Source organism: Sinocyclocheilus grahami, unplaced genomic scaffold (genome assembly GCF_001515645.1).
Source record: "Sinocyclocheilus grahami isolate Dianchi unplaced genomic scaffold, SAMN03320097.WGS_v1.1 scaffold236.1, whole genome shotgun sequence".
Lineage (NCBI taxonomy): Eukaryota > Metazoa > Chordata > Actinopteri > Cypriniformes > Cyprinidae > Sinocyclocheilus > Sinocyclocheilus grahami.
The window spans coordinates 725,392-746,200 of record NW_015505415.1 but is presented as its reverse complement, the minus strand read 5'-3'; the positions used below and the strand labels follow the sequence as shown (position 1 = coordinate 746,200).

General features: G+C 38.7%; 1 protein-coding gene across 1 annotated transcript in view; it reads right to left on the bottom strand.

Annotated features, from left to right (window-relative positions):
* The window catches only part of star2 (steroidogenic acute regulatory protein 2), a 20,006-nt gene extending 5,533 nt beyond the window's left edge, over nucleotides 1-14,473 (bottom strand). Inside the window, exons 1-4 of the mRNA XM_016288968.1 lie at nucleotides 14,439-14,473; nucleotides 2,051-2,126; nucleotides 918-1,036; nucleotides 716-835 (exon numbers count right to left, since the gene is read on the bottom strand). Coding sequence (XP_016144454.1) covers nucleotides 716-835; nucleotides 918-981 — 184 coding nt within the window. The 5' untranslated portion in view covers nucleotides 982-1,036; nucleotides 2,051-2,126; nucleotides 14,439-14,473. The remainder of the gene's footprint in view (nucleotides 1-715; nucleotides 836-917; nucleotides 1,037-2,050; nucleotides 2,127-14,438) is intronic.
* Between the last annotated feature and the right edge of the window lie 6,336 nt (nucleotides 14,474-20,809).

The window sequence follows — 20,809 nt, the reverse complement described above, 5'->3', positions numbered from 1 at the left end:
TATATATATATATATATATATATATACACACATACAAAATGAAGTTTCTATGTGAGTGATCAAATGCAAGTAAACGAGTGTCATTAATCACGTGACAGTCAGATTTTCTTGCATCATTGAATCTGAAGATGCTTTTTGGATCATTGTCGGTGTTTCTTTTTTATACTCCATTTTCTTACTTTTTTATTTGAAAGAAAATAATATTTTATTCATCATAAAAAGTGATCAAAAGTGACTGTAAAGACATTTATAATGTTACAGAAGTTTTCTATTTCAAATAAATGCTGCTCTTTTGAACTTTCTATTCATCAAAGAATCCTGAAAAATAAAATGTATCACAGTTTCCACAAAAATATGATGCAGCACGACTGTTTTCAACATTGATAATAATCAGAAATGTTTCTTGAGCAGCAGATCAGCATATTATACTGATTTCTGAAGATCATGTGACACTGAAGACTGGATGCTGAAAATTCAGCTTTGATCACAGAAATAAATTACATTTTATTATATATTCACATGGAAAACCGCAGTTTTAAATATTAATAATATTTTAAAATTTTTACTGTATTTTTGATCAAATAAATGCAGCCTTGGTGAGCAGAAGAGATTTTTTATGCTCACCATTTTAAAAAATCTTACTGACTCCAAACTGTGGATTTTTTGCTGGAGTATTGGATGGAAACTGAGGTTAAATATGAATGCACAGACTCACTTTCAGTCCATCTCAAAGGGATCCATGCTGGAAGGATCATTTGTCCTCTGCTCTGTAAGTGTGTGAGCTCCTGGCTGAACGCTGCCAGAGCTGCTCGCTGCAGACCTGCTCGCTGCAGACCTGCAGGACAGCGAAGACAGCATAAATAAAACACAACACAAGCACAAGCTCACGCATCGAGCTGCAGCGTTAGGTCCTGCACCTGCCATGCTCCATAGATGTGGGTATGTGATTCCACAGCAGAGCTTCAGGACGGCCCGCAGCATGTTGGCTCCCACTGAGATGGCGAAGAAGAGGAGGCCGCGGGACACTTTTATAGAGCTGCTGAAGGACAGAGAAGATAAGGGCTCCATTTACAAGATAGGACTCAGTTCGGCTTTGCCTCCAAGGCCACATTCAGGAGGAACAAGAATGTAGGTTTGCACTGTTTAAAGTCACTGGAACCTGCTACACATGATAAAAATCACAATTCTGTCACCTTCATGTCTGTCCGAATCAGATATTAGCTGTGGGTTAAGATATTGATTTATTATTATTATTAAAAACATTTATTTATGTTTTCATTTGTTTGGTTGGTTGGTAACACTTTACAATAAGGTCTCATTGTTAGTGTTTTAAAGTTATATAACAGCTGTGAGTTACGATAATATAGAAATTGTACTTTTTTATTGTCATTAAATAAAATCTTTATCATTAATTAATATATTTATTTATGCTTGTTTTACAATCATTTTTTAATCTTTTAAAGTCATATAATAGTTGTGAGTTAAGATAAGACAGAAATTGTATTTATTTCTTATTATTAAGTAAATGTTCTTTATTTATTATAACTAAGAAATGCATTTCTGATTAAATAATTGCATATATTATTATTAAATTATTTATTTGATTGATTGATTAGTTGTTTGTTAACACTGTACAATAAAGGAACAATTTGTTAACATTTTGTTAAATTTGTTAACAGAGGACGGCTGCATTTGTTAGTGTTTTAAATTCATATAACAGCTGTGAATTAAGATTGTGTTTGTTTATTTAGTTATTATTGTTAACTACATTTTCTTTAATATGTATTTATTTATTTACAAAGGTAAAAATGCCATGGAATGCTCATTGCAAGTTCATGTTATTTAGTGCGTTAACTAACGAGACCTTATTGTAAAGTGTTGTGGTTTGTTTTCATTTTTGAGTGAATTATTCCTTTATTTATTACCAGCAAGAAAAAAAAGCATGTTTATACATACATACAAATGTTTTCTCTTCAAGGTGTTTAAAGCTTTAATGTCCCACAGACTGAGGACTAGTTAGAGAGATCAGCAGAACGACCCTAACACTGACCTTAACCTCCGTTAAACCCTGAGAAACCTTCACCTCCTTCAGCCGCCACACCTCCGACCAGAGGACAGAAGATGTGCTGAAACACACATAAATCCACCTCATATGAAGTATGCATCATAGCTTCCACACGCTTTCATTGAGATTTCAGTGACGAACAAGCTCGCAATCATCATGCATGAGGACGACAGATGCACCTGAAACACTGAGATTAAAGAGTTTAGAGAGATTTGTTTCATCCTGGGTGTCAAATTAAAGTCGTTTGTCTTTGTTTTCATGTCTGAAATGATCAACTAGGCAGAATTCATTCGATTTAGAAAAATCCATCATGCACACAAGGTCTGTTGTAGTAGAGGAATGAGAATTTCTGGATGATTACATATTTGTATTAATATTTTCCTGGTGTCATTCATGAGGGTTTCAGCAGCTCAGAGGATAATATTAGTATTTTTAAAGGGTTTCACGGTTTAGTAATATTAATCAATTTCACTGCATTGACACTATCAGATGAGAACAAAACATGAACTGAATTGAGATGAATAACGGCATTCACAATATTAAAGGAATAGTTCATCCAAAACTGAATTTGCACTCATTCCACTCAGGCCATCCAAGATTAGGATGAGTTTGTTTCTTCATCAGGTTTGGAGAATTGTAGCATTGCATCAGTGTCTCAGAAATGGATGCTCTGCAGTGAATGGGTGCCGTCAGAATGAGAGTCCAAACAGCTGATAAAAACATCACAATAATCCACAGCACTCCAGTCCATCAGTTACCATCTGGAGAAGACAAAAGCTGAAACAAATCCAGCATTAAGACCTTTTTAACGTCCATAATCCATAATAACTCTTCCTCCAGTGAAAAAGTGTTCTGGTGTGAATCAGGAGAGAAATCTGCACAGATCAAGCAGCGTTTAAACAGCTCTAAACAAATATGTGGCTGGATTTTGATGTGAGAGACAACAGGAGATGCACTTTTTCACTGGAGGAAGAGTTATTATGGATTATGGACTCTATGTATTTGAGTTAAAAAGGTCTTAATGCTGGATTTGTTTCAGCTTTTGTCTTCTCCAGATGTTAACTGATGGACTGGAGTGCTGTGGATTACTTGTGGCTTATTGTGATGTTTTTATCAGCTGTTTGGACTCTCATTCTGATGGCACCCATTCACTGCAGAGCATCCATTGATGCAATGCTACATTTCTCCAAATCTGATGACGTGGTGCTGTTGGATGATGTTAATCAATAGTGAAGATTATTTAGGCACTGATTTAGCAAACACACAGGTCACTTTTGATTATTCAATCGACTCCTGTTGGGTAAAATCATTACAGAAGTACAATGTTTCTTGTTAAAGGTTGTGTTGGTTCTGTTGTGTCGCTGTAAAACACTAAATACGGTTTGTTTGATGACTGAATTAAATGGTATGCAAATAATTAATGCAAAATGTGCCATCTTTGTTCTGTTTGTTTAAACGGACTTGCCAACCTGCTTGAATTGCCAGATGATTTTGGGTTAGAGTAATTGAGGTTTTGAAGCTTTAGAGAACGTTATCTGTCTGAAGGGGATGAATTCAGCAGTGCATGAAAACCTCCTATATCTGTCTCTCATGTGTTCTGCACACTGTCAAAACAGCAATTAGATTTGATCCAGCATACAGGGCTTTTGAGTCACAAATGCTAAGAAATGTGACATAAAAACGCTTGTTAGAGCAGCAGAATTCCCCAAACAAGCACTTCAATATTGAGCAATGCTGCGAATGTGTAGGGCTTGGGAAATCCCAGCATGCACTGCCAATGAATTATTACGGTTACTTTATTGTTTTACTGTTTACATTATACACTCAAAATATTTAGGCCTAAATTTAAGATCTATATTTGAACTGCATACAAAATGTCCACGCATTTGGATTACACAGCTTTAACAAACTAACTAATAAACTTAATGTATGCATATTTGTCAGTCAATCATAAAAGAAACAGTACATAAGATATTACATTTCGTATTACAAGTTTTCTGAAATGATGTTTAAATATGCAAATAATATTATATGCATTATCTTATTAAAAATGTACTAATTTTCACGAATTTCCAGAAAATAAATCTAAACACTGGGAAAAAAAAAAGCCTGGTTCAAAATATTCATTCATTTTGTTGATGTTTAATAGTTAAAAGTTTTTAAAAACAGGCCAATGTCATATGATCAAACCCCTCAGTAAAACTGTTAAGGTTGGCGTTAACAGTAAGAGCTGCTGAAGTGGAGAAAAAAAAACTAATTTGAAGAAAACGGCCTTTAAAAATATGTATTATAATTCATTTTACAGACATAAACAGCCATAATTTTGGATGCTTTTCCCCACTAGTCTGAAAAAACTAATGTTATGGAAGAAAAACAGCCCAAAATCTCAAAAACTGACCAGTGCATGAAAAAGCGTTTTACCTTAAACTCAGATTTATTCCTCACGATTATAAGTTTTGAGAGTCAGTAAATGATGAAAGAATTAAAATCTTTAGCTAAACGGTTGCTTTAATATAAGTGAGATCTGTATATATTACCCATTTTGGATCACACTTTCAGTTTTCACTATTAACTAACTATTAAATACAACTTTTGCCTCAATAAGCTCCTAATTTGCTGCTTATTAATAGTTAGTAAGGTAGTTGTTAAGTTTGGTGTAGGTTTAAGGGATCTAAAATATGGTAATGCAAAATAAGGCATTAATATGTGCTATATAAATACTAATAAACAGCCAACATGCTAGTAACATGCATGCTAAATAATAGTGAGAATATGTCCTTAAAATAAAGTGTTACCTTTTAGAGACTAAAATGAAGAAACTGCTGCACAAAACAGCTTATAGTGATGATGGTACTGTATTCTCTCTGAATCTGCTGCTTCTAATTAATCATTTGTCTACTATTTCAGTTAATAATGGCTGGTAAAATAATACGGTTTCATAAATGCTAAACACAGCAGATGTGAAACTAGCAATTGGTCGACCCTTCAAACACTCAGGTATATTTACCTCATCAAGAATCTGCATTAACGAGCAGCACAGAGACAAAAGTTTATTAGTTCCTGTTCAGGTGCTGATTATCAGGCACAACTCTAACATCTCTTCATGCTTTCTTCTATTATTTTTCCACATTTCTGATGTTATTAAAGTTTCTTGTGCATTAAACAATCAAGTTTTGTGACCGTTTTGTACCCATACAATTAAACAGGCTGTATTTACTCATGCAAGAGCTGTAGGTTAAACCTAGTTTTTATTTGCTCCATCCTTTAATTACAAACTCTATGTAAAGTTGCATCACAGTGTATGATGGCAGTTTCATAAATCAGTCAACATTGAAATGCATCTTTCCAAGTGTTCAGATCAGAGATCTGGTTCAAATATGCATGTCCATTAGCATCATATGTTCCCTTTCATGGGAACTTCGAACTGCATCCTCTAGGGGTCGCTATGGGGAACGCCTCGTCATGAGCCGTGTTTGAACCATACATTGAAAAACCACAAACAACACGTTGGCCGGCGACAGCCATGACGTCACTACCGGTGCGACTATAGTATAAATAGGCATCGGTGGAACACATCATCCTCTTCTTCGTCTTCATTGACTATTTTTGTTTGAAGCGTGCATTTCCGTGGTAAGAGCGATCTCTATTCATATCATTATGGCGAGCACTAGCAAAGCGTTTAGAGGATGTGTGCATCCGTGTTGTCGCTGTTTAACATCTGATGACACACACGATCTATGCGTTATTTGTTTGGGCGAAGAGCATGCACGCGATGTCTCCGAGGGGGCAATTGGCATGCACTGCGAGCGTTTTTCTAATGAAAAAGCTCCGCTCTCGTTTGTCTCTGTTTTCGAGGAAAGAGGGGCAGCCATCTGCTTCCCGCGATTCAGGACCGCCGTTGCTGAGGTACGGAGGAGAATGAGCTTGTGGGGATCGCAGGTGGATCTGGCCGATGAGGTTGAAGAGGGGTTTTCCCTCTCGCGATCGTCGGCTGTGGACGAGAGTGAGCCGCTGGAGGATGATGTTATTTCATTAACATTGTCTGATCCAGGGGCCAGTGCTGTGCTGGGTTCGTCCCAGCAAAAGAAGGAAATGTCTGAGGAGGGCAAAGAAGCTGAAGTTGAGCCTTCCCAATCCTTCTGCGGGAGCCTTCTTGGTCATTAGGCCCCCGGCACGGCACTGCAAAAATTTCCTGGACATCCGGGCTGGGCTTATGCTTTCAGGCTGCCCTGTCTGGTCTACCGTATCTAGGTCACCCTGAGGAGCCTCCCGATCACCAGGATATCCCCTCTTGCGGAGGCATCGAGCGGGAAGTATAGGTGGCATTTGCGAGAACCTTCTTGTGTAATGCGGTCTCAGGCAGTACTCCCCTCACCTTAGAGGGTTGTATTTGAGCTTGCCTCTCCCGTTTGGCTCAGTGCTTCCGGGTATCTGTGAGCAGATGCTTGGAAAACTCTTAAATCCATACTATGGTAAGTACACACGTTAAGCTTTGCGCACTTTCTAAAAATCCACATAAGTGGCAAGTGTGCATGTTATGCTTTGCCCACTTTTCTGAAATCCTGTATGGTAAGGGTTACGCGTTATTAGCCTCATTCCCTTTCTCCGAGTTGGTTTAGACCCTGGTACCTTGGGCTCCACTCATCTAGTGTGTCTCTGTCGACACACTCTGGAAGCATCGCTCCCCTCACCATTGAGGGTTATTGTGAGCATGGTGCTTGCTTTCGAGTGTTTAATTCTCTCTGAGGAGTTGGATTCCTCACTCCATGGGCTGTTCTCATGGTAGTGCTGAGCATTGCTTCCCTTTTAATCAAAGGGTTCCCTATGAGCATGCTACTCCTTCTGAATTCGGAGTTCTCCTCTCACGTGAGAGTAGATTTCTCTGTTTTTCCCAGAGCACCTGGAACCAGCAGCATCAGGCGAATTAGGCCCTTCCTCTCGCTGAGAGCTGGGTTTGTGCTCCCTCAGCTAAGGTAAATTACTGCTAGCCGTTCCAGCATTGGAACATGCTGTAGGTCGAGCCTCCTCTCGTTTGAGAACTGGGGGTGTTGCTCCCTCAGCTAAATAACTGCTAGCTGTTCCACCATTGGAACATGCTGTAGGTTGAGCGCCCTCTCGATTGAGAGCTGGATGTTTGCTCCCTCAGCTACAGATTTACTGCTAGCCACTCCAGCATATTAAGCCTTAGATCGAGTTGATGACTTCTCAAACACAGCGTTTTGGGATGCACCATTTCCATCTATGGGCTGCTCTTTCAGAGTGCCACGAGAGCCCCTTAGAACGGTATTTTTTAAATCCATGTTATGGTAAGTGTGCACGTGAAGACTTTGTACTCTTTCTAAAATCCACACTGTGGTAAGTTCGCACGCTAGTACTCTGCATTCTTTTCTAAAATCCTGTATGGTAAGAGCTATGCGCAGCAGCCTCGTGCTCTTTCTGAGTGGTTTAAAACCCCGTTCCACCTTGGGCACCACGCCACCTATGTATCCTCTGACTACCTACTTTAACAGGGTGTTGCTATTAGGGGTCTGTTGAGACATGCGGTAGCCCCTGTGTGACAGGCCAAGACTTAGTATGATTCTAGGCTCTTGGTCGTATTCCCTTAAAGGAATCTATTCCTGATTCCAAGCCTTGAGCTCTACCCCAGGCCCAGGAGTTCTGGCCCTAACAGGTAAGTTTTTTGGGGTATGTCACTGACAACCGTCTAACATCCCAGGGGCAACTCCCATGGCAATATGTTAGAGTTGGTACTTAGTGCTCGCCCTGGTTTCTGACATGCACTCCCCTCAGCATGGTGGCGTGGGTATACCGTTCCCCATAGCGACCCCTAGAGGATGCAGTTCGAAGTTCCCATGAAAGGGAACATCTCAGGTTACGTATGTAACCATGGTTCCCCGAGTAGGAATCAAGACACTGCGTTCTCTAGGTCGTGCTCTTTCTGAGTGGTTTAAAACCCCGTTCCACCTTGGGCACCACGCCACCTATGTATCCTCTGACTACCTACTTTAACAGGGTGTTGCTATTAGGGGTCTGTTGAGACATGCGGTAGCCCCTGTGTGACAGGCCAAGACTTAGTATGATTCTAGGCTCTTGGTCGTATTCCCTTAAAGGAATCTATTCCTGATTCCAAGCCTTGAGCTCTACCCCAGGCCCAGGAGTTCTGGCCCTAACAGGTAAGTTTTTTGGGGTATGTCACTGACAACCGTCTAACATCCCAGGGGCAACTCCCATGGCAATATGTTAGAGTTGGTACTTAGTGCTCGCCCTGGTTTCTGACATGCACTCCCCTCAGCATGGTGGCGTGGGTATACCGTTCCCCATAGCGACCCCTAGAGGATGCAGTTCGAAGTTCCCATGAAAGGGAACATCTCAGGTTACGTATGTAACCATGGTTCCCCGAGTAGGAATCAAGACACTGCGTTCTCTAGGTTTCTTGCCATGCTTTCTGACGCAAACTTCAGACGAAGAAGTGGATGATGTGTTCTCCCGGCGCCTATTTATACTATAGTCGCACCGGTAGTGAAGTCATGGCTGTCGCCGGCCAACGTGTTTTTTCAATGTATGCTTCAAACACGGGTCACGACGAGGCGTTCCCCATAGCGACCCCTAGAGGACGCAGTGTCTCGTTCCCTACTCAGGGAAACATGGTTACATGGTAACCTGAGACGTTTTTTTCTATTTTATTTTTTTTAAATGTAATGTATATTTATAACACTATTCTTTGTGTTTTAATGCGTTTTGTGTGAATGTTTCTAATATAATGGCTGAAGGAGTGAATGCAATTTGATTACTTAATGTATTTAAAACAAAAATAAATTTCAACATTCCAAAACATTTTTACTGTGATACATTAAAATGTTGTTTTAAAACCAGTCATTCAGTAAATATATAATAAATATTATATGGATTTATTTATTAATTTTGTGAGTTACTAATGAGGAACATTATATTCAGTTTGTCAGTCAATCAAATGCCAAATTTAGTAAAAGTAAAAGGTAAAAAAAGAGTGAAAAGGAGCGGAAAAATTGGTGAAATGCAAAAAAGGAGAAAGATGTTTTAAATAAATAAAGTTATTATAAGTGCATTCATATTTTTTCGTTACAGAAAAAAAAAAAAGAAGTGACCATAATTTGCATTATAGTAATGAGAATTGGATTGTAAAATGTTATTAATTGTCCTGAAAACAATGTCAAAGTGCTTAAAAAAAAATTAAGGATCTTTAATTTGTTTATGCAAAATATTATTAGATTTTTTTGGGTATAATGTGAGACATGTGAGATGGTTGAGGGGGTTTATTGTTGAGTTTCAGTGGATTTGCATTAGTGCTGAAGTGACGGTGATTTTCTCCAGGAGGGTTTTAACACTAAATCCAGTCTCATTCACAAATCCCTCCTGGATGCGCAGCAGATGTTTTGATCTTTTGCCATATGTTGTAAATCCTTAATTGAAAAGCTTCTGTTTCAGTAAGGAACCAACTACAAGATCTCAGGGATTGAACTTGTCAGTTTGATCAAGGATGAGACATTAATATGTGAATGTGAAACGCTTTTGAATAGCTGCTTGATGTATAATTGACTCTCTTTCAAAGATGGATGAGTTATTCATGGGTGAAATAATGTGAAAAATATGCTCGTCAGAATGTAAACATGAAATCAAATTGCACTTAATACACATCCTTGGTTTTATCATGAACGATCAATCAGTGCATGTTATTCTAAAGAAAAGCCTTTCATAGCATTCTCTGCCTGAAATGTCTGTAAAATGGCTTTCTATTGCTGTTGACATCACAAAATGTGTTAACCAGCAGGAAAACATTGGTCATTGTTAGTTATTGTCATGTATCTTGCCTGTAGTTAATACAATAATTGTATGCTTGTTAACCGCTCAAGCTGAATGCAGTCACATCTCATTGTTGTTAGTCAGATAAAAGCTGCTGTAATGAGCGCTGTAATGCAGGTGTTTGGAGCTCGGCCAGAGTTTGAGCATGTGGTCAGCAGGTGAAGTTCAGTCTCCGCGTCATTCATCCTCACACAAGGACACCTGCTCGCTGATAACGGAGAGATGCACTTCATCACGCGGCACACAGGTGGCCTGAGCGACTGACTTACATCTGACCTTTAGTGTGCACTGATATTAGAGGTCACGTCACGTATGACCTGCACTCATTAGTCAAACACAACCTGCATCCACGTGACAGAAGCAGGTTTCTTTATGTTCTGCATAAAGGCATGATCGTTTCAGTGCAAAAACTGATTAATAGAAGCGTCTGTATAAAATTAAATGGAATCTCATCGTTCTTGATCTTTAGAGATAAAAGAACAAAAAAAAAACAATGCAAACATGCTGTAACCGTCAGACCTATTTCTGCAGTTTAAAAAGAGCATTTATTTACGGTAAAAAAAAAAAAAATTGCTGTGATTCGTTATCGTAATGTAAAATTCTCTGCAATACATACACATTTTGAATAAATTTTGACTGGCTTTGATTACTATGAAAATGCATATGAAGTTCCTCATAAGTGACGTATTAAATAAACGTTTAAATATAGTGCTCTAGAAAAAAAATTAAGAGACCACTGCAATTATCGTTTTTCTGGTTTTACTAGTTATAGGTATGTAATTGAGTAAAATTAACATTTTGGTTTTATTCTATAAATTACTGACAACATATTGTCATTTAGAGCATTTATTTGCCGAAAATGACAACTGGTCAACATAACAAAAAAGATGCAGTGTTTTCAGACCTCAAATAAAGCAAAGAAAACAAGTTAATATATATTTTTAAACAACACAATACTAATGTTTTAACTTAAGAAGAGTTCAGAAATCAATATTTGGTGGAATAACCCTGATTTTCAATCACAGCTTTCATGCATCTCGGCATGCTCTCCACCGGTCTTTCACATTGCTGTTGAGTGACTTTATGGCTTAGTTTGATGGCTTGTGACCATACGTCTTCCTCTTGATCCCATTCCAGAGGTTTTCAATGGGGTTCAGGTCTGGAGATTGGGCTGGCCATAACAGAGTCTTGATTTGGTGGTCCTCCATCCACACCTTGATTGACCTGGCTGTGTGGCATGGAGCATTGTCCTGCTGGAAAAACCAATCCTCAGAGTTGGGGAACATTGTCAGAACAGAAGGAAGCAAGTTTTCTTGCAGGACAACCTTGTACGTGGCTTGATTCATGCTCCTTTCACAAAGAGAAATGTGCCCAATTCCAGCCTTGCCAAAGCACGCCCAGATCATCACTGATCCTCCACTAAATGGGTGTCTTATAGGGCTCTCCAGGTCTCCGTCTAACCATTAGACGACCAGCTGAAAACTGGACTCATCAGAGAAGGTCCAGTCCTTATGGTCTTTTGCGAACCTCAGTCTCATAGGCGGAGTGTGTGTAAGGCTGGGGAAGGCTTAGCCTTGGTCTTGGGGCAAAAATGCCACTAAATTGGACAAAAACATGCCCCTGCACAAACAAATTAAATCCATTACGTCTGTTGCTAACAAAGTGTAAATGAATAGAAAGTGTCGACTGCGCATTAAATTAAGATTTGCTCATGTTGCACCGTATTTCATTTTAGGCGCTTTTAGTGTTGCGCATTATAACCAATCTCACACGATTCTGTTGAGCTTAGGAATGCATTGGCCAATCAGAGGCGTTCAGATGAGTCATCGCTGAAACTCATCAGCTTAGTTGAATGCGCGCACGTTTGATGACTGAAGCAGTTTCTCAATACCCGGTAGTTCGGTAATTCTGCAAATGGAACAGCTGAGTACTTGATAACATCAGTCAGCTCGCCTTGGGTACTCCAGTTATCTTCACTATGTATACAATATACGACGAAATATGATATCAAACACAACTGCCTCTTTTCGTTTTCCTTTAAACATATTAATAGCCGCAAAAATGTAGTTCAGAGAACGTGCATACATTACAGAGAAACGAAATATATCAAACAGCATTGCCTTTTTAATTTAAAATATTATTAGCCACAAAAATGTGGTTCATGCAGCGTGTACACACATTACAATAAAACGAAATGATGTCAAACACTGCCTTTTCGTTTTCAAAATATAAAACATTGATATGTGGTTTAGGTAATGTGCACATGTAAGGCTGGGGAAGGCTTAGCCTTGGTCTTGGGGCAAAAATGCCACTAAATTGGACAAAAACATGCCCCTGCACAAACAAATTAAATCCATTACGTCTGTTGCTAACAAAGTGTAAATGAATAGAAAGTGTCGACTGCGCATTAAATTAAGATTTGCTCATGTTGCACCGTATTTCATTTTAGGCGCTTTTAGTGTTGCGCATTATACCCAATCTCACACGATTCTGTTGAGCTTAGGAATGCATTGGCCAATCAGAGGCGTTCAGATGAGTCATCGCTGAAACTCATCAGCTTAGTTGAATGCGCGCACGTTTGATGACTGAAGCAGTTTCTCAATACCCGGTAGTTCGGTAATTCTGCAAATGGAACAGCTGAGTACTTGATAACATCAGTCAGCTCGCCTTGGGTACTCCAGTTATCTTCACTATGTATACAATATACGACGAAATATGATATCAAACACAACTGCCTCTTTTCGTTTTCCTTTAAACATATTAATAGCCGCAAAAATGTAGTTCAGAGAACGTGCATACATTACAGAGAAACGAAATATATCAAACAGCATTGCCTTTTTAATTTAAAATATTATTAGCCACAAAAATGTGGTTCATGCGTGTACACACATTACAATAAAACGAAATGATGTCAAACACTGCCTTTTCGTTTTCAAAATATAAAACATTAATATGTGGTTTAGGTAATGTGCACATATACTCTGATTTTCTTCACTGAATGTATAATAAAATGAAATATGACAAGCACAACTGCCTTTTTTGTTCAATCTCAGTTTTAATTAACAATAACAGCCATTATAAAAGTATAACTATAAAGTATAAGACACTTATGTAATAGGAAATAAGACAAAAGCAAACAATTCCGTCAAATGTATGCAACAAGTACGTGCTGTATAATGATTGATAAATAAATAATTTATGAAACATAACTTTGTGCTCAGCCAAAACGATATGACCTGGAAGAAATAATTAATTCATGACACCAAAGATTGTTTGCTAGATTTACCCTAAATTAATTATATCTCATGTTTAACCACTACGGAGACATCAGAGCCAGCGGCAAATGTCAGAAGGACTAGCCGAGGTGAGGCTGCTCTCGGCGGATACAGGAGCTCTGAGCGCCCGCTGATCGCCTGGAGCTCACGCCACAGAAATCAGCGGAGCAAAATTTAAAAAAAAAATTTTTTTTTTTTGCCTGAAATATAATATACATAATTTTGAAAATTATGCGGGTTTTCTCCTCCGCCATTAACGCTCGCTGGTTGGTGCGAAAAGCATTCTGGGATACCTGGCTGCCTCAAGTCACCTCTGGATGCATCCTTGATAAAAGGGGCGGAGCAAGAACACATCTGGGGATTTGAACTGTACTTGGCTAGATGTGAACTCTGAATTGGAGCAGTACTTGGGCGACGACTGATGACGCTTCACATGTCCACGAGAACACAAGTACAGACAAAGAGCGCTCATTGAGAAATTCTCTCATCATAAACAACAACGCGCAGATGTACGCACAACGCAAGTAAGGGATTCATTTCGCAGTGTAGACAGCTTCAGTGATTATAACGCTAGGTTTTTTTTTTGAGTGTGCGATAGATCCAATTTAGTGATAATGTCTAATGTTTTAATTAAATTGTAATCACATTAAATACAAATTCAGTCCCATGAAACATATTTCATTAGCCTGCATGACACCCATGTCTGGTTCTTGTCTAAAAAGACAGGTTTATGATGTTTGTATTTAATAGATTTGGCTGCTTTTAGCCTTACCCTGGAGTTGGTTCACCCTCCGCCTACGCTCAGCCTGGCTCTTCTTCTTTCTCACTGATGAAGGGCTTTTTTCTAGCTTTGCCCCTAGGAGCCTGTTGCGAGCCGTCCTCGATGTGCGTCCCGTTTGCCTTTCTTTTATAGGTCACTTGCACCGTTGCCAACTCTCGCGAGACAAATAAGCAACCGCAGCTTCAAATACGAGCCCAATATTTTAACGCGCAGATGTACGCACAACGCAAGTAAGGGATTCATTTCGCAGTGTAGACAGCTTCAGTGATTATAACGCTAGGTTTTTTTTTTGAGTGTGCGATAGATCCAATTTAGTGATAATGTCTAATGTTTTAATTAAATTGTAATCACATTAAATACAAATTCAGTCCCATGAAACATATTTCATTAGCCTGCATGACACCCATGTCTGGTTCTTGTCTAAAAAGACAGGTTTATGATGTTTGTATTTAATAGATTTGGCTGCTTTTAGCCTTACCCTGGAGTTGGTTCACCCTCCGCCTACGCTCAGCCTGGCTCTTCTTCCTTCTCACTGATGAAGGGCTTTTTTCTAGCTTTGCCCCTAGGAGCCTGTTGCGAGCCGTCCTCGATGTGCGTCCCGTTTGCCTTTCTTTTATAGGTCACTTGCACCGTTGCAAACTCTCGCGAGACAAATAAGCAACCGCAGCTTCAAATACGAGCCCAATATTTTTTGATAATTTATTATCATCAATATTATTTATTATCAATTATTTATTACCAATAAATGAGCCCGCAACATATTCGACTGAAACTACCCTTTTATCTGAAAAGCAAAAACATTAGTTATTTTACAAAAATCAGCAAACTGCAACAAAACTCATCTTTAATCACCTGTGAGCAGAATAGGATTGGAGAGATTGAAAAGGAGAAAAACAGAAGAGCTTCAAAGGGGAGCTGTAACATAGCCACATATTTATAGCCTACTAAAATATTGGCTATTCGAACCAAATCTACTCTTAGTATTAGTATAGGCCTATTTTTTATTTAATTTTTTACAGCCCGTGATAATTAATACATTACAAAAACATTGTAAAATTAAAAATGAGGCTACCTTATAAAGGAAAAAAGTCATCCCACTCTACGTCTATACTATCATCGCTTGGATTACAGCGTCACGCGCCTTCTTTTTGAACGTGATTTTTCTTCAATCCTGCACTGGCATAAAGTTGGCTTGACGTTGGATGTTCGATATTCGCAAATTTAGGGACCGTCCCTAAAGTTACATGTGATATTGGTGTACACTTTTCTAAAGTCAATAGTATTTGAGGAGAATGACTTACAGTCATAAAAACAGCTGTACAGTGTTCATCTAGGTGTCAACTATAATGCACAGCTTTTATATTTGTGATTTTTATTAAAATAAACTGTAAATCATATGTAAAAATTGCTACTTTTCACTACTGAATGGTCTCAAATGCAAAATATGCCATAATTTAAAGGGGTCCTATTATGCTCTTTTACAAAGTCTTGAGAACAGGCTCTCATACTAGGTTGTTCGAAAAACACATTGTTTTTCACATATTTTACATATTACAACACCTCTCTCCCCAGTCTGGCACTGAACGGCTCGAATAGTTCCTGTATCAAATGAAGGCCCGCCTTCTGAAATACGAAATGTGCTGTGATTGGTTAGCTGGGCCGGTGCGTGCTGTGATTGGTTAGCTGGGCCGGTGCGTGCTGTGATTGGTTAGCTGGGCCGGTGCGTGCTGTGATTGGTTAGCTGGGCCGGTGCGTGCTGTGATTGGTTAGCTGGGCCGGTGCGTGCTGTGATTGGTTAGCTGGGCCGGTGCGTGCTGTGATTGGTTAGCTGGGCCGGTGCGTGCTGTGATTGGTTAGCTGGGCCGGTGCGTGCTGTGATTGGTTAGCTGGGCCGGTGCGTGCTGTGATTGGTTAGCTGGGCCGGTGCGTGCTGTGATTGGTTAGCTGGGCCGGTGCGTGCTGTGATTGGTTAGCTGGGCCGGTGCGTGCTGTGATTGGTTAGCTGGGCCGGTGCGTGCTGTGATTGGTTAGCTGGGCCGGTGCGTGCTGTGATTGGTTAGCTGGGCCGGTGCGTGCTGTGATTGGTTAGCTGGGCCGGTGCGTGCTGTGATTGGTTAGCTGGGCCGGTGCGTGCTGTGATTGGTTAGCTGGGCCGGTGCGTGCTGTGATTGGTTAGCTGGGCCGGTGCGTGCTGTGATTGGTTAGCTGGGCCGGTGCGTGCTGTGATTGGTTAGCTGGGCCGGTGCGTGCTGTGATTGGTTAGCTGGGCCAGTGCGTGTTGTGATTGGCTCACTCGGCGCCTGGTCGGGAAATGTCATGCCCCCAACCATAGCCGCCTGCGAGCTTCAGTGTAAATATTACATCAAAATCAAATCAATTTGAGCGCAACTTAAACCCGGATGATTGTAACCACTCTAAGTTCGTCTGTCTTGTGAAAGCTAGCGTGTCTCCAGCATAGTGATAACACTCGTTGCCTTCTCTAGTGCAGCTCAACCAGGTCTCGTCCCATTCGTCGATATTTGTGATATCACAAATCTCTGAAAATATGCGCTGTAGTCCAAACGAGTCGTTCGTTGTAGAAAAGTGATTTCTGTTAAACAAAATATCTCCTTTTGAAGTGGACTTTGAGCTTTGTAACTCTGCAGATCTTTTTTATGCTCAAACAGCAACATTACAGACTAACTAAAGCTGAAAAAGTGAAGAAGCATAACAGCCCCCCTTTAAAGCTCAATAGCATTTGAGCAGAATGACTTACAAATGTAGAAATTGTAAAATGAATGTATTTCAAAAGTTCCATTAAACAACAATGAAAAACAACAACAATGACAACTGTGATACTTCATAATTTTTATTGTTCAATTCTTATCTTTTCAATAATATTTTCATATTTTCCCAGGACCACCCCCAACCCCTAGACCACCACCAATTCCTACCTTTTACATAAAATAACTATAATACATTATTTATCCTGGAATTTATAATTATTTACATAGGCAGCACTTCCAATCAATATTTCAAGCCCTGTTGAACTGGCTGTCTGTCATTGGAATGCATGCCACATGGAACCACCTCCTGCATTGATGACATTCGATCTGAAAAAAAAAAGATAATAATCTTATCAAATTGAATAAAAGCTAAAAATGGCTTTGTACAACAGGCCTCTGATCAACAGTTGTTGTTTGGGCAATAACTTAAGTATCTTAAAGACAGTTACAGCAGTCAAAGAAAATCTAATCAAAAGTCAAGGGTCAGGAGCCCAACTAAAGCCAACACTGATCTCCACAATGGAAACAACAAACAAAACCATAAAACATCATCATCTAAACCACCTAAGAACTTCTGTAGACATATGACAGATATAAAAGTTAATCTAGTTATTATTGATCGAAGCTTGTGCTGTTTGTGGAGTTGATTTCATGTAAGGCTGTGGCTGAAGTCAGTTGTAGTTCTTGTGTTTCTGCTCATCTCGTCTCTTTTTTTTATTCCTGTTTCTCTTTCCTTCAGTGACTCTTCTTGTTAACAGCAGGTGTTCATCAGTGTCTAAATTCACTCATTTGTTTTCATCCTCTCTGTCAGTTGAACTATATTGGTAAAATAGTGTAAAGCAGGGGTAGGCAAGTTGGGTCCTAGACAGCTGCTGTCCTGTAGAGTATAGTTCCAACCCTGGAAAAAATAAAATGTTCTCAAAATAATCTTTTCCAAATTTGACCATCTTATATGGCTAGCTTTGTATTGTTTAAACAGTTCCACATGCTCCGGAACTTACACTGATCAATTGTGTTTTCAATCTTGTTTTTATGACTGTAAGTCATTCTCCTCAAATGCTATTGAGCGTTAAATGATGGCATATTTTCCATTCAAGACCATTCGGTAGTGAAAAGTAGCATTTTTTACATATGATTTACAGTTTATTTGAATAAATATCAAACATGTAAAAGGTGTGCATTATAGTTGACACCTGTTGAACACTGTACAGTTGTTTTTATGACTGTAAGTCATTCTCCTCAAATACTATTGACTTTAGAAAAGTGTACACCAATATCACATGTAACTTTAGAGACGGTCCCTAAATTATAGAATCTCGAACATCAAACCAACTTTATGCCAGTTGCTACAGCACTTATATTTTTGCACTGATTGGCTATTAACTGTGAGCAGACAGTGTCAATCAATGCATTGGAGAATACAGTGAACATAAATGAAAAGAAACTACGTTTCTTATCAGGTTTTCCTAACAAGCAACCACATTTTTTAAAATAAGCCCAAAAAACCGCGACCCGGGATTTTTTTCACGCAACTTTACAAAAAAAGAAGCTCAAAGTAGCGTATAATACGCGAATTTGGCAACTCTGGTCACTTGAGGTTGTCCTATGGTTGTTGAGTAACATTCAAATGAGTTGAAGGTCATCCCAGTCAGTGGAGAGTCATTTTCACCGGTCTGTAGCTTTGTTTTCCCCAATATCTTCAGCTTGACCTTGTTCTTATGAAGCGCTGTCTTTGACATTTTAAGAATGGAAGCAACCTGATGCTCACTGTAGCCCTCTGCCAGTAAAGCCAGAACTGAACCCTTCTTTTCCTCACGCAAAACTTTTCTCTTCAACTCTTTTGGCTTGGTCCATTGTTATTTGATTTCAATTACATTTGCGATACTACTAGTTTCTGCCATCCAGCTGGTCATATTGCTAAAGGATAGTGACCACACCATTGGTTTTTATACCAGTACTTCATTAAGCAGAATGAGTTGTGCCTATGTGTTGGAATTCAACAGCCAAAGAATGGCTGCCATACATAGAGATGCTGATTTAAGAAAAATTTGGAGTGGTCTCTATTTTCCAGAGCTGTATATATGAATTGAATTGGGGGTACATAATGCAAATAATATCTTGGACAGGTTCTTGACTGGTTTTGTGAAATTCACCCATGAATAACTTTGGAATAGAAACCAGATATTATTTATCATTCTTTGAAAGAATATCAATTATACATCAAGCGTTTCACATTCACATATTAATGACGCATCCTTGATCAGACACATGCGTTCAGTCCCTGAGGTCTTGTAATGAAACAGAAGCATAACATTTACAACATAAGGCAAAATAGCTCAAAACTTCTCCTGCGGCGGCCAGATGGGATTCGTGCATGAGATTGGGTTTAGTGTACACTGAAGTGTGCACTTCTAATTAATTATTATTATTTTTTTTTTATTATTATTACAAATTAAAGCAAATAAAAAAATACCATAAATCTCCCAAAACTGCCCAAGTGCACAGTAAAAACATTCATAAAGTGAGTGATATTACGTTTGTTTAAAAGATTACATTATTATGTTACAAAATCACATTTTTCTGTCTGGCTACGTGAGCTAGTTGGACAGAAAAAGGAATTTTGTCAGTCTGTGTGTAACAGCACAGCAAGCAACATAGCATAAGGTTAGTGATATTTGTGTTTAGATTTATTGATTTAGAACTGTACTGGTGATCAGCCCATCGCCATGGTTACAGGAATGTAGAATCAGAACCAGATCAACAGCAGCTGCTCACTAACTCCCCCATGGGAAATAAAACTCACACAAGATCTCTTAAAATGTCCTGGATGGTGATGAGATTAAATAAAGATGTTTGTTGAAGTCTCAAGACAATCAGCATTGTCTTGAACTGTCCTCTGAACTGCCAGAGTCTGCAAACAGACATCAGAAATCTTAACATGAAGTTAAACATTGCAAGAGCAAACTGTTTGGACTATGGTAGTAACAAACAAATGTCATGTTTTCGGGTCATTTTGGCCCGGAGTCATTTTTCCCGAAAATGCTAGTTAATGTTATCTCATTGAATTAAAACTTACTGACTTTGCTCACATAGGGTTTAACAAATTCCCCTTCAAAACTGATAATTTTAGTATTTTTGGGGATTTCCCCCACCTTTTTACACTTCTTGTTCTTGGTCAGAAATGACCAGCCTTTTCAAAAATGCTTATGCATTTCTCATTATGCTATATCATTACCAAACATTGGATTTACATTTTTTATTTACTTGTTTTCTTTCAATTAAATTATGTTTAGTATTTCTTTTTGGAACTGATTAATCTTCGGTTTCAATGATCTGAGCTTGTGCACATCAGTTTTTGAGTGAACATTGCCAAAATTAACCACAAATTGTTTTTTTCCCACTCAAAAATTGAAGTACATGAGCTCAGATCAATGAGGCCTACGACCAATCAGCTGCAAAAAGAAATACAAAAGACTGAATCTAATATTTGGTAATGAAATAGCATAATAAAAGACTAGCAAGCAATTTTATTAAAAGCCAGGATAGCAAAAGGGTTAATCCAAAAATGAATATTAACACAATAATACAATTTACTCACCCTCACGTTCTTCCAAACGTGTATGACTTACTTTCTTCATAGGAATGCAACAGGAGAAATTTTAAAGAATGCTTTCCATGAAATAACAATGAAACTGATGGTTTTAAGCAGCAAAAATGACACAAAAGCACCATTAGGCATTATAATAATATTCAATATGACTTGTGCCATATATTCAAAGTCTCTTAAAGTCATTCAGACTGAAATGTAATCATAAAGAAGAAAGTCATATGAGTTTGAAACAGCACGAGTAGTTTTCAGGTTTAAAGTGCTTTATTGGCACGACAAATATTTGCACATTTGCATTGCCAAAGCAATTAAAACTGCAAAATGAAAATAGTGTAAAGCGACGTTTTCATTTTTGGCTGAAATGTTTTTTAAACGAATGTTCTGAAGGCAAGAAATGCGTGGCTCATATTTGTGTTAAAGCGCTTTTATTAAATCTTCCATACAAATATTGTTATTTGAGCTCTAAACTGTCTAAAT